We start from the raw sequence: 19757 nt of genomic DNA, 5'->3' as shown, positions 1-19757 counted from the left end.
AACATTGGACTTTAATGCTTGACTGAGTACAAGCATGTCTGAACATACAGTGCACTGAACACTACTAACAATGGGCCTTCATAGCTGACAACCCATGCACATGTCATTGTTAACACCATGGCATCAGCAACTACGACTGAAATGGGCATGCAACCATCAGCACTGAATGTTGATACAGTGGCAGAATATTGCAAGGTGTGATGAATCGAGATACCTTCTGTATCATGCTAATGGTATGGTGTGAATTCATCGTCTTCCACGGGAACAGCTCCTTGATACCTGCACTGTAGGATGCAGTCAAGCTGGCGGCCGCTCTATTAAGCTCTGGGGAACATTCACACAGGTATCCATGGATCCAGTGGAACTCATGCATGGCACCATGACAGCCAAGGAGTAACACACACTTGGTGGCAGGCCACATACCCTCCTTCATGACCATATGTTTCTCAATGGCAGTGGCATTTAACAAGATAATGAGCCATGTCACAAGACCAGTAGTATGGTGGAGTGGTTCGAGGAACACAGCGGCGAGTTCCAATTGATGTGCTGCCCCCCCACTCAACTTGCCAGATTTGAACGAACCCAATAGAACACATCTGGGATGGGATTGAACATGGTGTCAGAGCTCATCAACCCCCCCCCCCCCACACACACACACACTGGAATTTATGGAAATTAGGTGACTTGTGTGTGAAGATGTGGTGCCAACTCTTACCAGTGACCTACCAAGGCCTCACTGCTTCCATGACATGACGCATCACTCCTGTTACTTGTGCCAAAGGTAGACACACTGGCTGTTAGGTAGGTGGTCATAATGTTCTGGCTGATAAGTGTATGAAGGAGATCATGTATAGAACACTTATGTGTCACATTCTTTAGTACTGTTAGAGTGTTTTGGACACCCACCATGTCGGATTAAAGGAAGACATCGATGCAATTCAGAGGCGGGCTGCCAGATTTGTTAGGAGTAGGTTTTATCAACATGCAAGCATTATGGGGATGCTTCATGAACTCAAATTGGAATTCCCGGAGGGAAGATGGCATAATTTTCACAAAACAATAATAAGAAAATTTAGAGAACAGGCAAGTTCAACACACATTTTGTGTAAGGACCAGAAAGATAAGAAAAATTAGGCTTGTACAGAGAGATATAGACAGCCAATTTTGCTTTTCTCTGACTACAAGTGGAACAGGAAAGGGAAAGACAAGTTGTGGTATGAGGTACCCTCGGCCAAGCACTATACCGAGCAAGGTGGCTCAGTGGTTAGCACACTGGACTCACATTCGGGAGTACAACAGTTCAAACCTGTGTCCGGGCATCCTGATTTAAGTTTTCCATGATTTCTCTAAATTGCTTTAGGTAAAAGGAAAGACGTGGCCAACTTCCTTCCCCACCCTTCCCTAATCCTACGGGACCAATACCTTCACTGTTTGGTCCCCTCTCCCCAAACCAACCAAGCACCATATGGTGGCTTGCAAAGAATGTATGTAGATGGAGAAATATTAAGTATAATAGAAACATGTACTTCTTTGAGACCTGCAGAAAATAGGCATAAAAACATGGTAGACTTAGTATATAAAGCACAAAACAACTATGATGCATGTCACTAGAGAGTTACAAGAAAATGTAAATGAAGGAAATGAAATGCAAACATTAGAATATAACAGCCAAAATTAAAATATTGAAGTGATTTAACAGAGCAAGTGTTGCCAACTGATAATACAGGAGGTACTGTGTAGTTATAATTAAAGTGCAGCTACCCACACGGTCTGGTATTGTAATTATCATATGACGGCAAACTTGGTAAATATGATAATGTGATTTACCATGGCAAAAAAATTTGTTTGAATTTTGGCCTCCAGATGCAAATCTGCTGCTGTGAATGCAAGAAAGACATTTACAAATGTTTCTATATGTAATGGAATAGGACACGGGCAGGAAAGGTCGAACAAGTGAGAAAGGCATAATGTTGATTTTGTTATTAACTGCTACTTACACTCTTTGTTCAGTATGAACACTGAAGATATCGATAAGGTGCTGAATTCATAAAATGACATGATCAACAGTTGCTCACAGCAGTCCCAGTGGAAAGTAAGCAAAATGTTCCTGTATACTGGCCTTCGGATCAGGCAGATTCTGAATGTGTCCTATAAATGGGTTCTTTCAGGTATCCCCAGAGACAAAAGTCAAATGGATTTAGATCAGGTGATCATGTAGGCCATGCTGGAAAACCTCTGGAGATACCATGTTCATGAAAGGTTGCATTAGGTGGGACTTTCACTTGGTGAGAAATGTGAGGTGTTGTCCAGCCTTGCATGAGAGTAGTGGTTTCCACACAGTGGCACTCTTATAAAGCAGGAATCACATGCTGTGCAAGAAGCTTTCAGTAACATGCAGACGTGGCAGGTCATCTAGGGGTATTCTTTTCAAAGATGAACAGACTGAGAATGAAGGTGCTTGTGAATACACGCCACACAGTCACAGTGTCGTAGCTCTTCGCGCACATCATGTGGTCTAACATTACGTCAAATTTGGCAATTCCGTGTATTCAGTGCACCCTGTAGTGTAAAATGTGCCTTATCGCTCCATAGAATATTGTTCGGTCAGTGATGTGAGTCCGTGCCACAAACAGAAGAGCAGATTCATAATTTTGCAGTGGATCATGGTGTTTTAGTTGCTGCGCCATTTGGATCTTCTACAGGTGCCAGTGCAAAATACTGTTGATCTTGGGATGGACAATTTTTGTGACACTGCACAAGCACTAGCTCTGTCAGGGGTACATGCTGCACAGTCGGTTACAGCAACAGCAACCTCATCAGTAACTTCCACTGGGATAGGGCCCCTAACACTGACCAGTGTTTTCAAATTTCATTATCTTTTTCTGTATACCATGTTGGGTCTGTGCTCAGACCTTTCAGTCAGTGATACTCTCTCAATGTAGCACTGCAATTGCTGCTGTCCACATAAAACAGTTTCACTAACAGTGGATGGTCTCACTTTTCAATAGCCATTCTGTTCACTCACCTTCGGCTTGTGGAATGACAGTGTAGATGTCATGGTGTCATAAAAACAGTTTACAGTGCCAGATTGCATGTGGTGGTCAGTATTTTAACTAATATTTTTTCAGCATAAATCAGGTGGGCATTAACACATTAGCATATCCACCAAGTTCCGTTGCCATAGGATAATTGCAGCCCACACTGGATCTCTGTGACCAGCTGCACTTTAATTATAACCACCCAGTACCTATTGAGATATAAGAAGTATAGCTTGGGTTAAAATAAAATGTAAGTAGAGGAATTTTCTAGCAAAAGATATAAACAAAGTTAAAGCATGAACATTTTGAAATTAGAGCGTATATACTAGAAAATGAGAAAATGTTTTGTTTGGAAGTGAAAAATAGTAACAAGAAAATTGCAATTCAGTAACTGTTTATTATCAAGCATTTTGTGTATATTTAACAATAAGAATGAGATAGCTACAGGGATAACTTAAATACCGTAGCTGTAATATAAACCTACATTGCCACTTCCATTCTAACACTTATGAACATGTTATAGTTAAACTGTTATTGCTGGAATTCATAAAAATGACATGAGTATTTTTTAAACTGTAAGTGTAAAATTGTAATTTCTATGTTATAGTGACAAGATTAATTTTTATATATTAACCTTTTTTGTAGTTCATTTTGTTCTTCAATTGGATTGAGTATGCTCCAGTGAGTTATGGAGATTACAAGTATCCAAGATGGGCAGATGGTGTTGGATGGGCTATTGGTGTCTTCCCTGTATGTGTCATTATTGGAATGGGCATTATGAAGATCCACTCTGTGACAGAAGGAACATTTACCGAGGTAAGATGGAAGCCAGTAACAAAGAAGCCAATAACAAAGTTGTCCATATACAGTAATTTTTAAAATGTTTTGTCAGTATTATTTTCTATATTATCCTTTCACAACAGGGATAGTATGTTGTACAGTCTGTGAATAATTAGAGACACATTTAGATGAAATGAAGTTCAACAGTGTGAAAACGAAATACTCTGAGTATTGTCAGAAAGTTGCTTTTTATTTAGTGTATGGCTAATACAGACATATTATAAAAATAAATTACATATACATATGTACATATTTACACACAAGAAACTTAAGTTTGACTTTACAACTGAATATCCAGTCTTTCAATCCAGCCCACTGCATCTGGAATTGCTAGCAGGAAGTCCTCAACACCTTGGTAGGCTCGAATCCTGCATTCACTGACAATGTGGTGAACAGTCTGGCATGGAGCCCCACAGTCACAGGCGGAATAAGGCAGCTTCTTCCACTTAAAGAGAGCATCCCCTGCATCGGCCATGGCCGGTATGGATTCTGCTTAGAGTAATTCAGGTCTTGTGTGATAGGTCGAATCCAGTTGGAAGTTTAGTACCTGAGAAGATGTTATGCAGGTGCACATCTGTCACTGCTTGCCACCAACCTTTCCATTCTTCAAGGGGTTTGAAACCCTTAGCAACCATGTCAGTGGCATTGCACAGAGGTGGATGGCATGATTTCAGCCTCTTACAATTTAAAAGTGGCAGGTCGCTATGCATGGGTAGGTTAGAATTCCTGGAGATCTTTGGAATTCCCTCATAAGGGCAGTACATCTGTGTAGATCAGGAGGCATTATACTGGTTAACAGTGGACGCCAATAAACTGGAGTAGATCTGATTGCACCAGATATAATTCACATTGTCATATTCAGCTGGGTGGCAACAAGCCTTGTATGATGACTGTTCATCCAAACAGGTGCACAATACTCAGCACTTGAGTGCACCAAGCCCAGAGCTGAAGATCGCAGGGTCGTTGCTGCAGATCCCCAGGTAGCTCCGCATAGCTAATGGAGGATGTTGTTTGCTCAACTTTTGAGCTAAGTTAAGAAGGTGTCGTTTGAAGCATAGTGTATGGTCCAGGATGACACCAAGATATTTTGGGTTCCAATTATGGTGAAGAATTCTGTCTCTGAAATTTACTTCCAGTTTTACAGTCACCAACTGATTATTTAAATGGAAGCAACACACTTCTGGTTCGCTCACACCTGGGTGGAGTCTCCAGATTTTGAAGTAATAAGCTAATACAGACAGGTCATTGGTTAGAATGTCTTCTGTTGTCTTCATTTCCTGGTGTTGTGCAACTAGAGCCAGGTCATTGTCATAGCAGAATTTTCTGGACGAATTTTCAGGTAGATCAGATAGATATAGATTGAACAGTAATGGTGAGAGAACTGATCCTTGGGGCAATACATTGTTTAGCTTCCTCTCCTTACTTATGTTGCTTCCAGTGATTACCTGGAACTTCTAGCATGCTGTTAATCAGTTGAGTCATTGTCTGCAGGATATGATGCAGAGAAATTTGTAAAGGCCTTCCCTTCACACAGTGTCAAAGGAGGCAGTTAGATCAACAAATGCCACAGATGTTTTCTGCTTCATTTCGTATCCTGACTCCATGAAAGATGTGAGAGACCATACTTGGTTGCAGAAGCTATGCCCTGGGCTGAAGCCTGCCTGATTGACTGGAACATTCTCTAGGATAGCTCTACTTATTCTGTTATATACTAACCTTTCAAAAAGCAGCAACTAAGTAGGGCAATGGGGCGATAGCTTTCTACAATGTTGCTGGGTTTGTCAGGTTTCAGAACAGATATTAACTATGCCTTTTTAGACTCCTATGGAAGTTGACCAGTCAGCAGGGTGTCAGTGAAGAATTCTGCCAGCCATTTCTTAGCTTTTCCTCCCATATGGATTGTAATTCTAACATGTGGAACATATAGTACCTTAGCAATCATGTCAGTTTATCATATCACCATTTCATAATATATGGTGAATTACAAAACATTTTTGTTATTAGTGATGACTTATTACTGATAAAGTAATATCCAGTATTAGATACGTAGAAAATATCCCATCCAGACTAATAGTACCAGTATTATCATTACTTCATGTTTCACTAATAGATTATTGTCATATTACATACACTTTTTAAATTATTTTTCTTGGCAGTAATGCTATGACATAATTTTTGCAATGTTTTCTCTCTTAGCTCAGTTGAGTGGCAAGTACAATTAATAAAAGTATTGAAAAATTCTGATAAAAATATCCTTAACAATATGACTGAAAAATTATCTGCAGGTGTAGTGAAGAACAGACAGTAACATAAAACAAAAGTCTTTTTATCAAATACTTTCTTTTATTTTTTTAAATTCATGCATCATCTGTACTTCTTTTAATTAAGTAAAAAATTCAGCAATATGAAATCAAGTGAAGTTATACATTAACATATTGATCCAGCTGTTTGGAATAGTTTTAATACTTAATTCTTATTTAAACTGACATAAACTATTTTGGTTTTTCCAGCTAAATTTAACGCTGTAAAACTAACACAGAAATATGTATGTATTTAATAAAAACTATTGGTTGAAACTTCAAACTGATTTTGCAGTAGTGCAAGTAGAGCTGGCAGTTTTGCAGGCTGCAGTAGTAATGTTAGGCTTAAACCAGAAGTCTCAGTTAAAGTTAAAGCCTCTAAATGTGAGAAAATATACAGGAGATGTTTTAAGTCTTTTGCTCAAGTGTAGCTGTCTCCAATAGGGTCAATGCTTTTAAGACTGATGAGAAAAGCATTCAGACAACCCAAGAAGTTGTGCAGCAGTTTGACAGCAAGGAGCGTAATGTGCAAGCTATGTGTAGCGGAAAAGTTTTAAGAAAACCAAGAAGGTGTTATTGCTCGATAGAAGTCACAGTTAGGGAATACCAGGACTCATTGGAAACTCTTTGCGAAGTAACTACCAGGTAACTAGTATTTTAAAGCCAAGTGGAGTGCTCTGTTATGTCACCTGTAATTTTAGGCTCTTTAGGAAAGGACTTTTGGAAAAATCATCTAGTAATTGTACGTGTGCTTATAACAGCTTGGGCTGTAATCTTAATTACGCAAGTGAGGATAACATCCAGCACAATGCTGAGAATACTCCTTGCACTTGTGTGCAGATGGTGCTATCATAGGACTAACCTGGTTTTAGCCTCTTCTTGGTTTCACTACAAGTTCATTGCCTCAAAACTGGAAAGTTTATAGGTCTTGAATTGTGTTAAACAACAGTGAATCTAACACCACTGTTTTTAGTTTCCTTGTTCACACATTTATTAAATTTAAATTGACTTTCTGGATGATGACCAACTTCTTAACTCTGCTGTTTGTATATCACTAAAGCAAAGCTAGTCCATACAATCAGTGACAGTTCAGTGGCAACATATATCATAGACTTCATCCTTCCTCCAATCTTAATTCATAAAAACATTGCCATATCAACACAGTTCTCTATTAAAGTCATTATAAACATTTAGTATGGCACGAGTCAGTAACACATGTATAAGGTTCAAACTATTGAATATAGCTCTTATTCTTATCAGCCAAAGAAGTTTACAAAAGTACTGAATGACACTTAGATGTTAGAATGACACTAGATGTTAATTGAAGCAGTTCGGAAGACAGATTGACTTTCATTCATTTCACTACACAACAGGTCCAAGTGGTTGCGAACTCTCACAAATGAATAAGCTTGTTGATTGTTAACTGCAAACTTTTACACAGTGTCCATGATGCAAGCTGCGAATTTTCATTACAATGTCATCGTCGTGATTACTTATGGGGACTCATACAAAATCAGTAACAACCTACAATGGGAGGTACTGCATCATGGTACTGCTAAGATTCCCAAATAAAAAAAAAAAAAAAAAAAAAAAAGGAGAATAATGGAATGTAGTCAAATTAAATCAGATGATGGAAATGAGACACTTGCAGTAGAAGATAAGTTCTGCTATCTGGGGAGCAAAATAACTGATGATGGTCAAAGAAGTAGAGAGGATGTAAAATGTAAACTGGCTCGGGCAAGGAAAGTGTTTCTGAGGAAGAGAAATTTGCTAACATAAAGTATAAATTTAAGTGTCAGGAAGACATTTCTGGAAGTATTTGTATGGAGTGTAGCCATGTATGGAAGTGAAACATGGATAATAAATAGTTTAGACAAGAAGAGAATAGAACCTTTCAAAATGAGGTGCTACAGAAGAAAGCTGAAGATTATGTGGATAGATCACGTAACTAATGAGGAGGTACTGAATAGCATTGGGGAGAAGAGGAATTTGTGGAACAACATGACTAAAAGAAGAGATTGGTTGGTAGGACACGTTCTGAGGCATCAAGGGATCACCAATTTAGTACTGGAGTGAAGAATGAAGGGTAAAAATTGTAGAGGGAGACCAAGGGATGAATACACAAAGCTGAATCAGAAGGATGTAGGTTGCAGTAGTTACTTGGAGATGAAGCTTGCACAGAATAGAGTAGCATGAAGAGCTGCATCAAACCAGTATCTGGACTGAAGACCACAACAACAACAAGATTCCCAAACATAGACTGAAGATTTTATTTCACATAATACACAGTCCAGTCACATTAATGTGACCAGTACCTGTGTTTGCTGTCAGTGTGCAATAATCACTCACAGACAGCAAGTGACAGTACTAGCAGTGGAGGGTATGTGAAATGTGTTGGGGGGTGACACAGAAAACAGCACAGTCATTGTCATGATATGGAAATGGAATGATTTATATGCCATCCAAAAGGGCATGATCATTGGCTTTTGTACCAACTTTGGAAGAATATCCAAATGGTTAAGCTTGTAAACTGTTCACGCATTGCTGTGGTTAAAGTATACCATGCATGGCAAATTGGCAGGTATCCAAAACCGGCTCCAGGGCAACTGTTGTGCACCATCGGCTATAGATGACAGGGGTGAATGATGGCTATGGAGATGTGTATGAATAGAGGTGCCAATGCTGAGCAACTGACTGCCCAGACGAACCAAGGGCAACCAACAGTGTCTTCTCAATGACCATTCACTGAACATTGCTGTATATGGGCCTCCACAACAGGCACCTAGTTCAAGCACCCATGCTGACTGCTGTTCATCAGCAATGAAGGCTGGAATTTGCATACCAGTACCACTGTTGGATGTCCATTGAGAGGCAACAGATGGCCTTTTCAGATGTATCTTTTTTCAAGCTTCATTGGACAGATGGCAGTTGTGTGTAAAGTGTGAAATGTCTGAAAGCAAACGCTCTGTAACAATCGATGGAAGGGTCCAGGCCAGAGAGCATTCCCAGTGTGATCTAATCTTTATGGAAGGTACAATGGATCAATATAAGTATGAATCTATCCTTGGTGACCATGTCCACCACAAGATGCAGTTTGTTTTTCAATAACACTATGACAACTACCAGCAGTGCAATGTGTCACTCAGCTCCCATTGTAGGTGCAGGGTTTAAAGGGCACCAGGATGAGTTTGCTGTATGCCTCTGGACACCATACTCCCTGGATTCAAACCCAATTGAGAATCTGTGGGACCAACTCGATCAGGCTGTTCACATCATGGATTCTCACCTGATAAACGTAGCACAGCTTTCCATGGCACTGGATTCGACATAGCTTCACGTCCCTGTTGGTACCTTCCAAAAACTTACTGACTCTCTTCCTGCACACATCTCACACTGCTAAAGGTGATTATTCAGGCTTTTGAGAGATGGCAGTGTGTATGGTCAGTTAACAATGTAAAAAAAATTACAAAGTTATTTGTCATGCCTCAGTTTGAATTAACAATCTATAGGCACAATTTCTGTAGATTCTTATAATTAGTTATTAATTCAGTTCTAGAGGGTGTCATTTGGTTCAGAAAAATGGAGCCAACAGAAGCATACTGTGGACTTTTATAATTAAGCAAGTAAATGGCATGAATGGCAAAAATAAAATTGTATGTGTCTGAATTAATTACAAGTGAAGAGACAAACAGTCATGATTGCAGGGTTGTAATTATTATTTATTTACCAGTGATGCATTTTGCCTGATAAGGTACATTCAGATTGGCTGATATGAGCTGGGAATATTTGTCAAGAGCAGTTATCTGCTGGAACACTTTGTATGCTCAGTATCCCATGTGCCTAACATCATTTAACATCACCTGATCTGAAGATGCCTGAATTAGGTGAAATGCGTCACTGGTAAATAACAATAATTACAACCCTGCAACAAAGACTGTTTCTCCATCATATTTTACTGCTGTGAATTGAAAATTGGTTTAGTTATGATTATCTTTTAAGTCAATTAGTTTTCAAAAACACAAATGTAGTTATTTACTAAGTGGTATGCATTCTCTCGAAACTAATGATTAGCTCATTCAGCTATGTCCATTAGATGAATCTGGCCTTGGCAGCCAGAGACTGTGGCTGTGTGTTGGTGTGTGTGTGTGGGTGGGTGGGTGCGCGCATGCGCGTGTGTGTGTTGTCTAATTCCAGCGGCAGCATTTTTGACCAAAAGCGTACATGTTTGACAGTCTTTTTGTCATACCTAATCGCAACTCAGCATTTCGACTGTGGTGAGTAGTAAACTATCCTTTCATAATATTGTCATTATTCCATCCTGGATTTTCCATTGTTTGAAAAAATTATAGTTATCTGTAGGAGTACAACAGTAGCAGATGGAGAGTTCCATCTTATTATGTTTCAGTGTCACTCTTTAGGCAATATGATAAACATTGGATGAAGCAGTCTGGGGAATGTGTTAATGTTGTTGTTGTTGTAGAGTTTGCTAAATCACTCATTCACTTGCATTATAGATGACATGGTTTACATCTTAATGCTTCTGGTAAGAGAATACCCACATAGCTAATTGCAGAAGCCTGCAGTGATTTAGCTATATAATGAACAGTCAATGTTTATCTGACCGTGATGGTCAGATGATAACAATAATATTTACTGATCAGTTAGGTTCAAATAACAGAAGAAAAGTACTTTATCATGAATAATAAACAATGCCTTGTTTACAATGTTTACAGAGAAATGTAAAGAAGAATGCTGGGAGAAATTTATAAAGCAGATACCATTGACAAAAAGTTTAACTGTTTCTTAACATATTCCTGTGGAACTTTGAGCATTGTTTTCAACTATTACAAATAGAACAGAAGCAAGAATAAGTGATGCATATCTCCTATGACTAAAGTATTATGTTCTAGGGAGAGAGATGTCTACACAGTTTAGACAATAAGCAGTAATCAAGATTTCTAACTCCATTATGATCAGTTTTGGAAAATTCTCTAGTCTGTCACTAAAAGAGCAAAATGTAGTACTACACTGACAAATTAAAACACTCCACAGATAAGGCAAAAATAATTTGATACATTATTAATGTGATCAAAATGAAATAGAGACTCCAGAAAATAGCTCTAATAGGAGTGGTTTGCTTATGATGCAAATGTAATAATCAAGGGCCCAAACTCAAACTCTGCCGGCACAACTCAACTGATAGCTGAACATGTGTACAAGTGATTCACAGCTAACAGTTTAAGTTCTGATCGTACAAAGGATTATATTATGCATTTTCACAACAGCTATAAAAGACATGTTACTACCAGAAGTAGTCATTAATGCTCATACAGTAAAAGACACACACTGTGTAAATTTACTTAGGCTCCAGCTGGATAATAGGTTAGCAGACACAGACACAATGGAGTCAACAGAACTATATTACTTAGGGACCCAGGGAATAGTAACGTGTATCCAGTTCAGGTTGCCTATAAAATGGCTCCCAGGAGCAACAAAAATTTTATTTTCAGTATTTAATATAATTATTGAGTGAATTTAAAAATTTAAAATGCCGTCATAATCTAGTCATTAAGACTACAGGTTTAACACAGTAAGACAAGTACTATACTTAGAAACTGTGTATATATATCTTGAGGAAGGCTAGCTCACGACCCAAAAATAGCGGGACTATATTCATCCAGTACTTGAGAATGAAACCACTTAGTTTCTTCTGACATACTTAACACCTTAACACATAATTTCCTATTTTCAAATTTTTAACTGCTAACACACACACACACACACACACACACACACACACACACACACACACACACACAGAGAGAGAGAGAGAGAGAGAGATGATGACAGGAAAAAGTTTATCGTTTACTACATTTTCCTTTTTCGCTGTATATGGGATTCAGGATTGAGGACAATATTATGGAAATGGAGGAGGATGTATATGAAGATGAAATGGGACATATGATACTGCGTGAAGAGTTTGACAGAGCACTGAAAGACCTGAGTCAAAACAAGGCCACGGGAGTAGACAACATTCCATTAGAACTACTGACGGCCTTGGGAGAGCCAGTCCTGAGAAAACTCTTCCATCTGGTGAGCAAGATGTATGAGACAGGCTAATACCCTCAGACTTCAAGAAGAATATAATAATTCCAATCCCAAAGAAAGAAGGTGTTGACAGGTGTGAAAATTACTGAACTATCAGTTTAATAAGTCACGGCTGCAAAATACTAACGCGAATTCTTTACAGACGAATGGAGAAACTAGTAGAAGCCGACCTAGCAGAAGATCAGTTTGGATTCCGTAGAAATATTGAACACATGAGGCAGTACTGACCCTATGACTTATCTTAGAAGCTAGATTAAGGAAAGGCAAACCTACGTTTCTAGCATTTGTAGACTTAGAGAAAGCTTTTGACAATGTTGACTGGAATACACTCTTTCAAATTCTGAAGGTGGCAGGGGTAAAATACAGGGAGTGAAAGGCTATTTACAATTTGTATAGAAACCAAATGGTAGTTATAAGAGTTGAGGGGCATGAAAGGGAAGCAGTGGTTGGGAAGGGAGTGAGACAGGGTTGTAGCCTCTCCCCGATGTTATTCAATCTGTATATTGAGCAAGCACTGAAGGAAACAAAAGAAAAATTCGGAGTAGGTATTAAAATCCATGGAGAAGAAATAAAAACTTTGAGGTTCGCTGATGACATTGTAATTCTGTCAGAGACAGCAAAGGACTTGGAAGAGCAGTTGAACGGGATGGATAGTGTCTTGAAAGGAGGATATAAGATGAACATGAACAAAAGCAAAACGAGGATAATGGAATGTAGTCGAATTAAGTCTGGTGATGCTGAGGGTGTTAGATTAGGAAATGAGACACTTAAAGTAGTAAAGGAGTTCTGCTATTTGGGGAGCAAAATAACTGATGATGGTCGAAGTAGAGAGGATATAAAATGTAGACTGGCAATGGGAGTATAGATTTAAGTGTCACGAAGTCGTTTCTGAAAGTATTTGTATGGAGTGTAGCCATGTATGGAGGTGAAACAAGGACAATAAATAGTTTAGACAAGAAGAGAATAGAAGCTTTTGAAATGTGGTGCTGCAGAAGAATGCTGAAGATTAGATGGGTAGATCACATAACTAATGAGGAGGTGTTGAATAGGGGGCGAGAAGAGAATTTTGTGGCACAACTTGACTAGAAGAAGGGATCGGTTGGTAGGACATGTTCTTAGGCATCAAGGGATCACCAATTTAGTATTGGAGGGCAGCGTAGAGGGTAAAAATCATAGAGGGAGACCAAGAGATGAATACACTAAGCAGATTCAGAAGGATGTAACTTGCAGTAGCTATTGGGAGATGAAGAATCTTGCACAGGATAGAGTAGCATGGAGAGCTGCATCAAACCAGTCTCAGGACTGAAGACCATAACAACAACAACAACATGGGATTCAGCATCAAGCATAACGTTTCAATTTATTACTTCTTTGCAACTAACTCTGTTCACAACAAATTTTGCAGTCAGTATACACAGATACCACCACAGTAAATTTTGCAGTCAGTATACACACATATCACTGAATGTACCTGCAAAATTATAATGTTGTATAACACAGGGTTCAAGAGATATGGCATCATAAACACTGAGATGTGTCAGAAACTAACTTTTGCTTGAAACGGAGTGCAAGTTACCGATACCTTACAAAATCAGGGTTTGATAATGAGAGCATTTAGTGACTTTCAAAAAACTATAAACATAATTTCTTAACTTTTCCTCACTTACATGTTTAACGTCAAATATTTAACACATTAAGTCATTCATAAAGTAATCAGAAGTTTGGAGCTGTTTTATTGATGGGAGCATAATTATTTAAGGTATTTGGAGTTTACTGATAGATGAACTAATAAAGAAACTCATTTCAACGTGTTATGCTCTTAGAAGCAACTCTCACTGTGTTGACTTAATGGACAAGAATGTTGGCGCATGTAGCATATTTATATTCCCTGTTGTCTTGTGGCATCATTTTGTGGTGTGGAATCATTTTCTGGTGCAGTGAAACTAATGTAAATAAAGTGTTTATTCAAGAGAAGTGATCAGTAAGAACATTGTGTAAAGAAGACAACCATACAGCTTGCAGAAGCCTTTTTAAGGATCTTGAAATTCTTTTACTCATTTATCAATACATTTACTTCTTAATGATTTTAGTTGTCAATAATAAAAATATGCCTCAAATGAATTATGATCTACACAGTTACAATACTAGACACAAAAATAATTCATGTGCAGACTATGTCTCCTTGTCTAGGGTTCAGAATGGGCTTATGTACTCTGGTGGTAAAACATTCAGTAAGCTTCCATCTAATACAAAGCAAGAAGTTGGCAATCCATACCAGTTCAAAAGTAAATTAAAAACATAATATATCTCATTAGTCACACTTTCCATGAATTACCTGAATATTTAGATTCAGGGATTGAAAAGTTTTTGTTAGCTACATTGCAAGTAGCAGTGTTCAGCTTCTTGGCAACTAGGGATGTACCATATTGTAAATAGGGCTCACAAGGGAATGGTCCAATAAGACATGTCGAAACCTACCCTGAAATTTTTTATGCAGGAAGAAGACAATGAAAGAAATGCTGTGTCAAAACTTTAGCTGCTAAGAGGCAATGCAGGTATTAAAAAAATAGCTGAAAATTGCCAAATACGTTGCTCATCAGGTGGTGCTAGAAATGTACACCCCCTACTGGCAGCAGTACATTTGTTAACAGGAAAACCGACACAACCGGATCATAATTTGTAAAGGATGTTTCAGGTTAGTGTTTGTTGATAGTTTCTCTGACACTACAGTACACAGTTACTGTTCTCTCGAATTAGCCACTCAACCAACATCTATTACAAATTACCAGTTGCTTTTTGTGGTACTGGTAAGTATTGACAATACAGATAAAGCTGAATTAATATTTATGGTGCTTTCATAAGGCATACCTGCTAATAGTACCTTTTTTTTCCTTCCAGTTTCACAGTAAGGTGAAATCCCACTAACATTCTCAGTTAAGCAACGATGAAATATGAAGAACATGGTTTCCAGCCAAAATCACCTAAGTCTGTCCCCTCTGAATTGCATCTGACATGAACACTGCTAAGTTCCAGGCTTTGTTGACCTGGCTACACAGGTTCAAGAAATCGTACAAAATAGGAAGTCGCAAAATTACAAAGTTTACGCCACGTAAATGTGTAGGGCAGCTGGCAGTGATAGGCAATGCAACAGAGAAATTCTTAGCTGAGAAATTCTTAGCTGTTGCCGTTATCCCCACAACTGCTGTTTGTAACACTGGTTAGTTATGTTTCATGAAAGAACTGTGTGCACACCGGGGTGAAAAAAAGATGGAGTTGGTTGCCCAATCAATGAGTGCAGTGACATATTAATATATGACATTGCCAGTGATAAGTATGAGTGGTTTACTGTTTCCACAGCTGTATATTTGTCTTCAAGAAGCACAATGCAAACTAGGACCAAAAATAAAAAATGGACTATTTAGTTGCAAAAATCTTGTAATCGACATATCAAAATCTGGAAAAATGGGGAAGAATAATTTTCAACATTCTGTTCAAAACGTATTCCTACCAGCTACAGAAAATAATTCATTGTTTTTGTTGGATTCATGGTCTGTACATAACGACACCTCTGTTTTTGTGGAGGATGATGAAAAATCTGAAGATGTAATGTGGATTCTGCCTGGAACTACTAGTGTGATTCAACTTCTTGTTTAAGAATTTTTTTGACAGTGTAAAGCATTTTTCAGGAAATTATCAGACAACATCATTTCCGATACCTCCCTCTCATTTCAGGTTTACCAGCGGAACAGTATTCTTAAACTCCAGTCATTTGTGCATTACCAGTTCTCTTCACCATGCTTTATGAATTTGATCAAGTATGCCTGGTATACAGCGCAACAGGACAACACTTGGGACCATTTGTGACTCCATCCCAGTTCAGTTTAAATAAAACTAGTGATTACTGCTAAGTGCCTGACTGCATCAATTTTTCCTTTGTCTGGTGTGCCTAGTGCAAGAAAAATGTTTCTTTTAGTCATTCAGTAGACACTTCATATTTTTGTAAGGCTACAGGGAATAAACAAAGAACTCTTTCACTGATAATTAAATGTACAATATTTAAACATTATTACAAGGAATGGCATACAGGAATTATTATTAAATGTATTAATGCAAGACACATTTCATTTCAACAAATTACAAGTCCTCATTGATGGAAGTCGACTGTAACATCAAACACTGCTATGATTTCATTTTCTCTGCTAGCCACTTTTATCAGAATTGCATGTGCAAGAATTGATCTGTTGATATGAAGGTATTCAAAAAATTTTTGTATAGTTTAAGCCAGGTTTTCACCAGAGCAAACAAGCTAACAAGCATCAGCAAAAGAGAATTCTATCTGGTGTACCTGGTAGGCCTCTTGCAGGTCTTTCAACTGAATGCCAGTGCAGCTACTTATGTGTCCATAACCTTCCCCAGTTACATATTCAGAAAGTGGAGACCTGCAGTTTAGCCTTTTGTGGCCACTTCAACATCTGTGAGAAGTGAATGCTTGGTTAAAAATCATAGTGAAAAAGTTGTGGTCTGAACGGATCTCTGGGTCATGAAGCACACACTTTTCACTAGACCATTTTTGTTGTAGGGGGAAAAAAATAGCTGTGTCACCTCTTGAAATGATTCTCAACATTGGTAATTGATGTTCTGTTTATAAATTTCCCCTTGATGGTAATGAGAAGCCAGGGAAAAATGGCAGTCGACATACAAGGAAAATTTTGGACCAGTGCTAAGGAGAGATGGAGATGCAGTTCCGTGTAAAGAGCATGATCTCCATGCATGTCATAAATTCTTCCTTCCCTGTGTCATTTTGCATACACTGACAAGAACAGTGCTCTTGCCATGCAAAATAATCCTCACTGAATAGCAAAGTTTCGCATTGTGATTGTATAATGTATGCCAAATATTAGCTCCAAAAACTAAAATCTAATAGCACAGCATTCATAGGCAATGTTCGCTACTTCATGTTCTCTTCCATTCCCTATAGTATTAACAATTCTACCCACATACAAGCGAATGGTAGTGACCTTTCTGCAAATGCTCGTTCACATGTGTTCACTTCCATTCGCTCCATTGTAAACCAGGCTTTAGGTGCTTAAAATTGGTGTCCGTGAACTCTGGATAATTCTGCAACACGGCACGACATGAGTGATTCACGCTAGGTGGGCAGGACTGTACAAATCACTGTTATAAGCTGTTCTTCATGCAGAAAAAATGTGTAACTTCAACATTTTTTTACAAAATACTTGCATTGCCTCTTAGCAGCTAAAATCTAGGCAGTGAATTTCTTTTATTGTCGTCTTCCAAAAATTTCAGTATAGGTTTCGACATGTCTTATTGGACCATTCCCATGTCAGTATCATTGTAATCAAGTAAATATTAAGAACATAATAGCAGATAAACAACAGCTAAATATGAGGTGTGATCTAAGAGTAATGGGAATTTATGTTTTTCTTAAGGAATATTTATTGAACAACATCAAATTAGCCGCTTTGGAGTAATCCCCCTCAGTAATAATACACTAGTGCCAGTGCTTTGTCCAATCTTGGAAACACTTCTGGAAATCACTTTTCATTATGGTGTGCAGCCCCTTCAGTGATTCTGTTTTTGTCTCATCAATGGTGGCAAAATTATGACCTATCATGGTTTTCTTCAGCGTCCATAATAGAAAGAAGTAGCAGTGAACCATGCCCAATGAATGTAGTGGCTGAGCCAATGTAATTTTTTTGCCAAAAAGTCATGAACTAGCATTGAGATGTGAGCAGGAACATTATCATGGTGCAGTTTCCATCATTTTGGTCTTTTCCTTGGATTAATTCTTACAAATGCCACACAATTTCCAGGTAGTATTCCTTACTGACTGTATTAGGATAAGGCAGAAACTCACAATGCACTATCCCATTGTAATAAAAGAAAATGGAGAGAGAAGAACCTTTACATGTGATCAAGTTTTCAAACCTTTTTGGTCTTGGCTCTTCAGGTAGTTTCTATTGGGTGAATTAGCCCTTGGTTTTGATGGCATGCCCATGTTTTGTCACCTATTATAATCTTCTTTAGAGGTCTGGATCATTCTCAACTGCATTCAGCAATTCCTGAGTGATGTCTGCGCAACATTGTTTTTGGTCAAAATTCAATAATTTCAGAACAAACTCACTGCTACACATTTCATGTCAAAAACATCTGAAAAGATTGCTGGTCATGAGGCAAAGGATATGCTGACATCATCACCAACCACTCTGATGGTGATTTGATGATTTTCCAACACAATTTTCTTCATTTCTTCCTCTTTTCATCAGTAATTGATGTGCTAGGGCATCCAGGGTCATCATCGTCTTCAACATCTTCTCGACCCTCTTTGAAATATTCCATGAAGTTTCAGGATTGCAGCCAGATAACGTCAACTTCCTTTCATGATATTTCAGCTGACAACCATTCAGTTATCTTCAGGTGAGTGTTTTATTTATACATCCGTAGACAATATAAATTGTATGGATGTTGTCAGCACATACATACATAAAATACAATTACACATATAAATGTATGCATACATTTCTTGTCTTACTGAGTTATCAATTTGGACAGTGTATTCCACTGTTCTGTTTTTGTAAAACCTCTCTTAATTGCAGTAATTAATCACTAGCACAATTGTCAACAAAATTTACACATTATTTTAGGTACAAAAACACTTTTCAAACAAATAATTTTTAGGCTCTTCCTGAGGGCATGTATTTACTTTTATCTTTGGTCTCTTGTGGTAGTTTAATTCCATTATATAAAACACTATTTTGGCTTGATTTTTCTATTGAGATGTAAGTGGTGGCTGGATCTGGTTCCATGTTTGTGTAGAGACCTTTTGTTGGATAGTGATCAATGTCTTTTTTAATGTGGATCACTGTTTGCAAAACGTCCTCGCATAGAACACACAAGATTCCTGTTGCACTGGAGTTTGGTAGTTCATGTCACTATTTTTATACCAAAAATAGGCACAAACATGCACCAAGGCAGTCACTTCATGAGTGACCTCTGTCTAGTTATGTGCTAGTGACCTCTGTTGAGTTACATGCTCTCTTAAAATACTGCTTGATCTGTGGCACGCAGGCCATTGTGTAATGTGATACTGCAAGAGTGCTCTCTGTCAGAATGTGCACTCGTGGAGTTAAAAATTCAGATGACAAAATTAATAAAATTAAATGTCACTAGACATTGGTCATAAAATGTTTTCGTTTTGAAGAAATTAAAGAAATTCCTGGGTTCTACACCTTATCCAGTTGAAAGCTGCTATCATGATTAGTAAGATCTTGTGCTAAACGTATTTTCATCAATTCCTTAATAATCGAATCCCAGAAGGATCTTGTTGAGGCCAATATTTCTATGGCAGAGTAATCTATGGAATGTCCTGTGGAGATACAATGCTCCACTATAGCAGAATCACTGGGCTGTGAAAGGCGAGTGTGGCAATCATCTTCAATGCACTTTCATG

General features: G+C 38.2%; 1 protein-coding gene across 1 annotated transcript in view; it reads left to right on the top strand.

The window, feature by feature from the left end:
- Positions 1-19757, top strand: part of LOC126199389 (sodium- and chloride-dependent glycine transporter 1) — a 629023-nt gene that overhangs the window by 584823 nt on the left and 24443 nt on the right. The window contains exon 11 of the mRNA XM_049936308.1: positions 3684-3854. Within this exon, the coding sequence (XP_049792265.1) occupies positions 3684-3854 (171 nt within the window). The remainder of the gene's footprint in view (positions 1-3683; positions 3855-19757) is intronic.

This window comes from Schistocerca nitens, chromosome 8 (genome assembly GCF_023898315.1).
Source record: "Schistocerca nitens isolate TAMUIC-IGC-003100 chromosome 8, iqSchNite1.1, whole genome shotgun sequence".
NCBI lineage: Eukaryota > Metazoa > Arthropoda > Insecta > Orthoptera > Acrididae > Schistocerca > Schistocerca nitens.
Note: the sequence above shows the minus strand (reverse complement) of the source record. Positions and strands in the feature narration are given on the sequence as shown.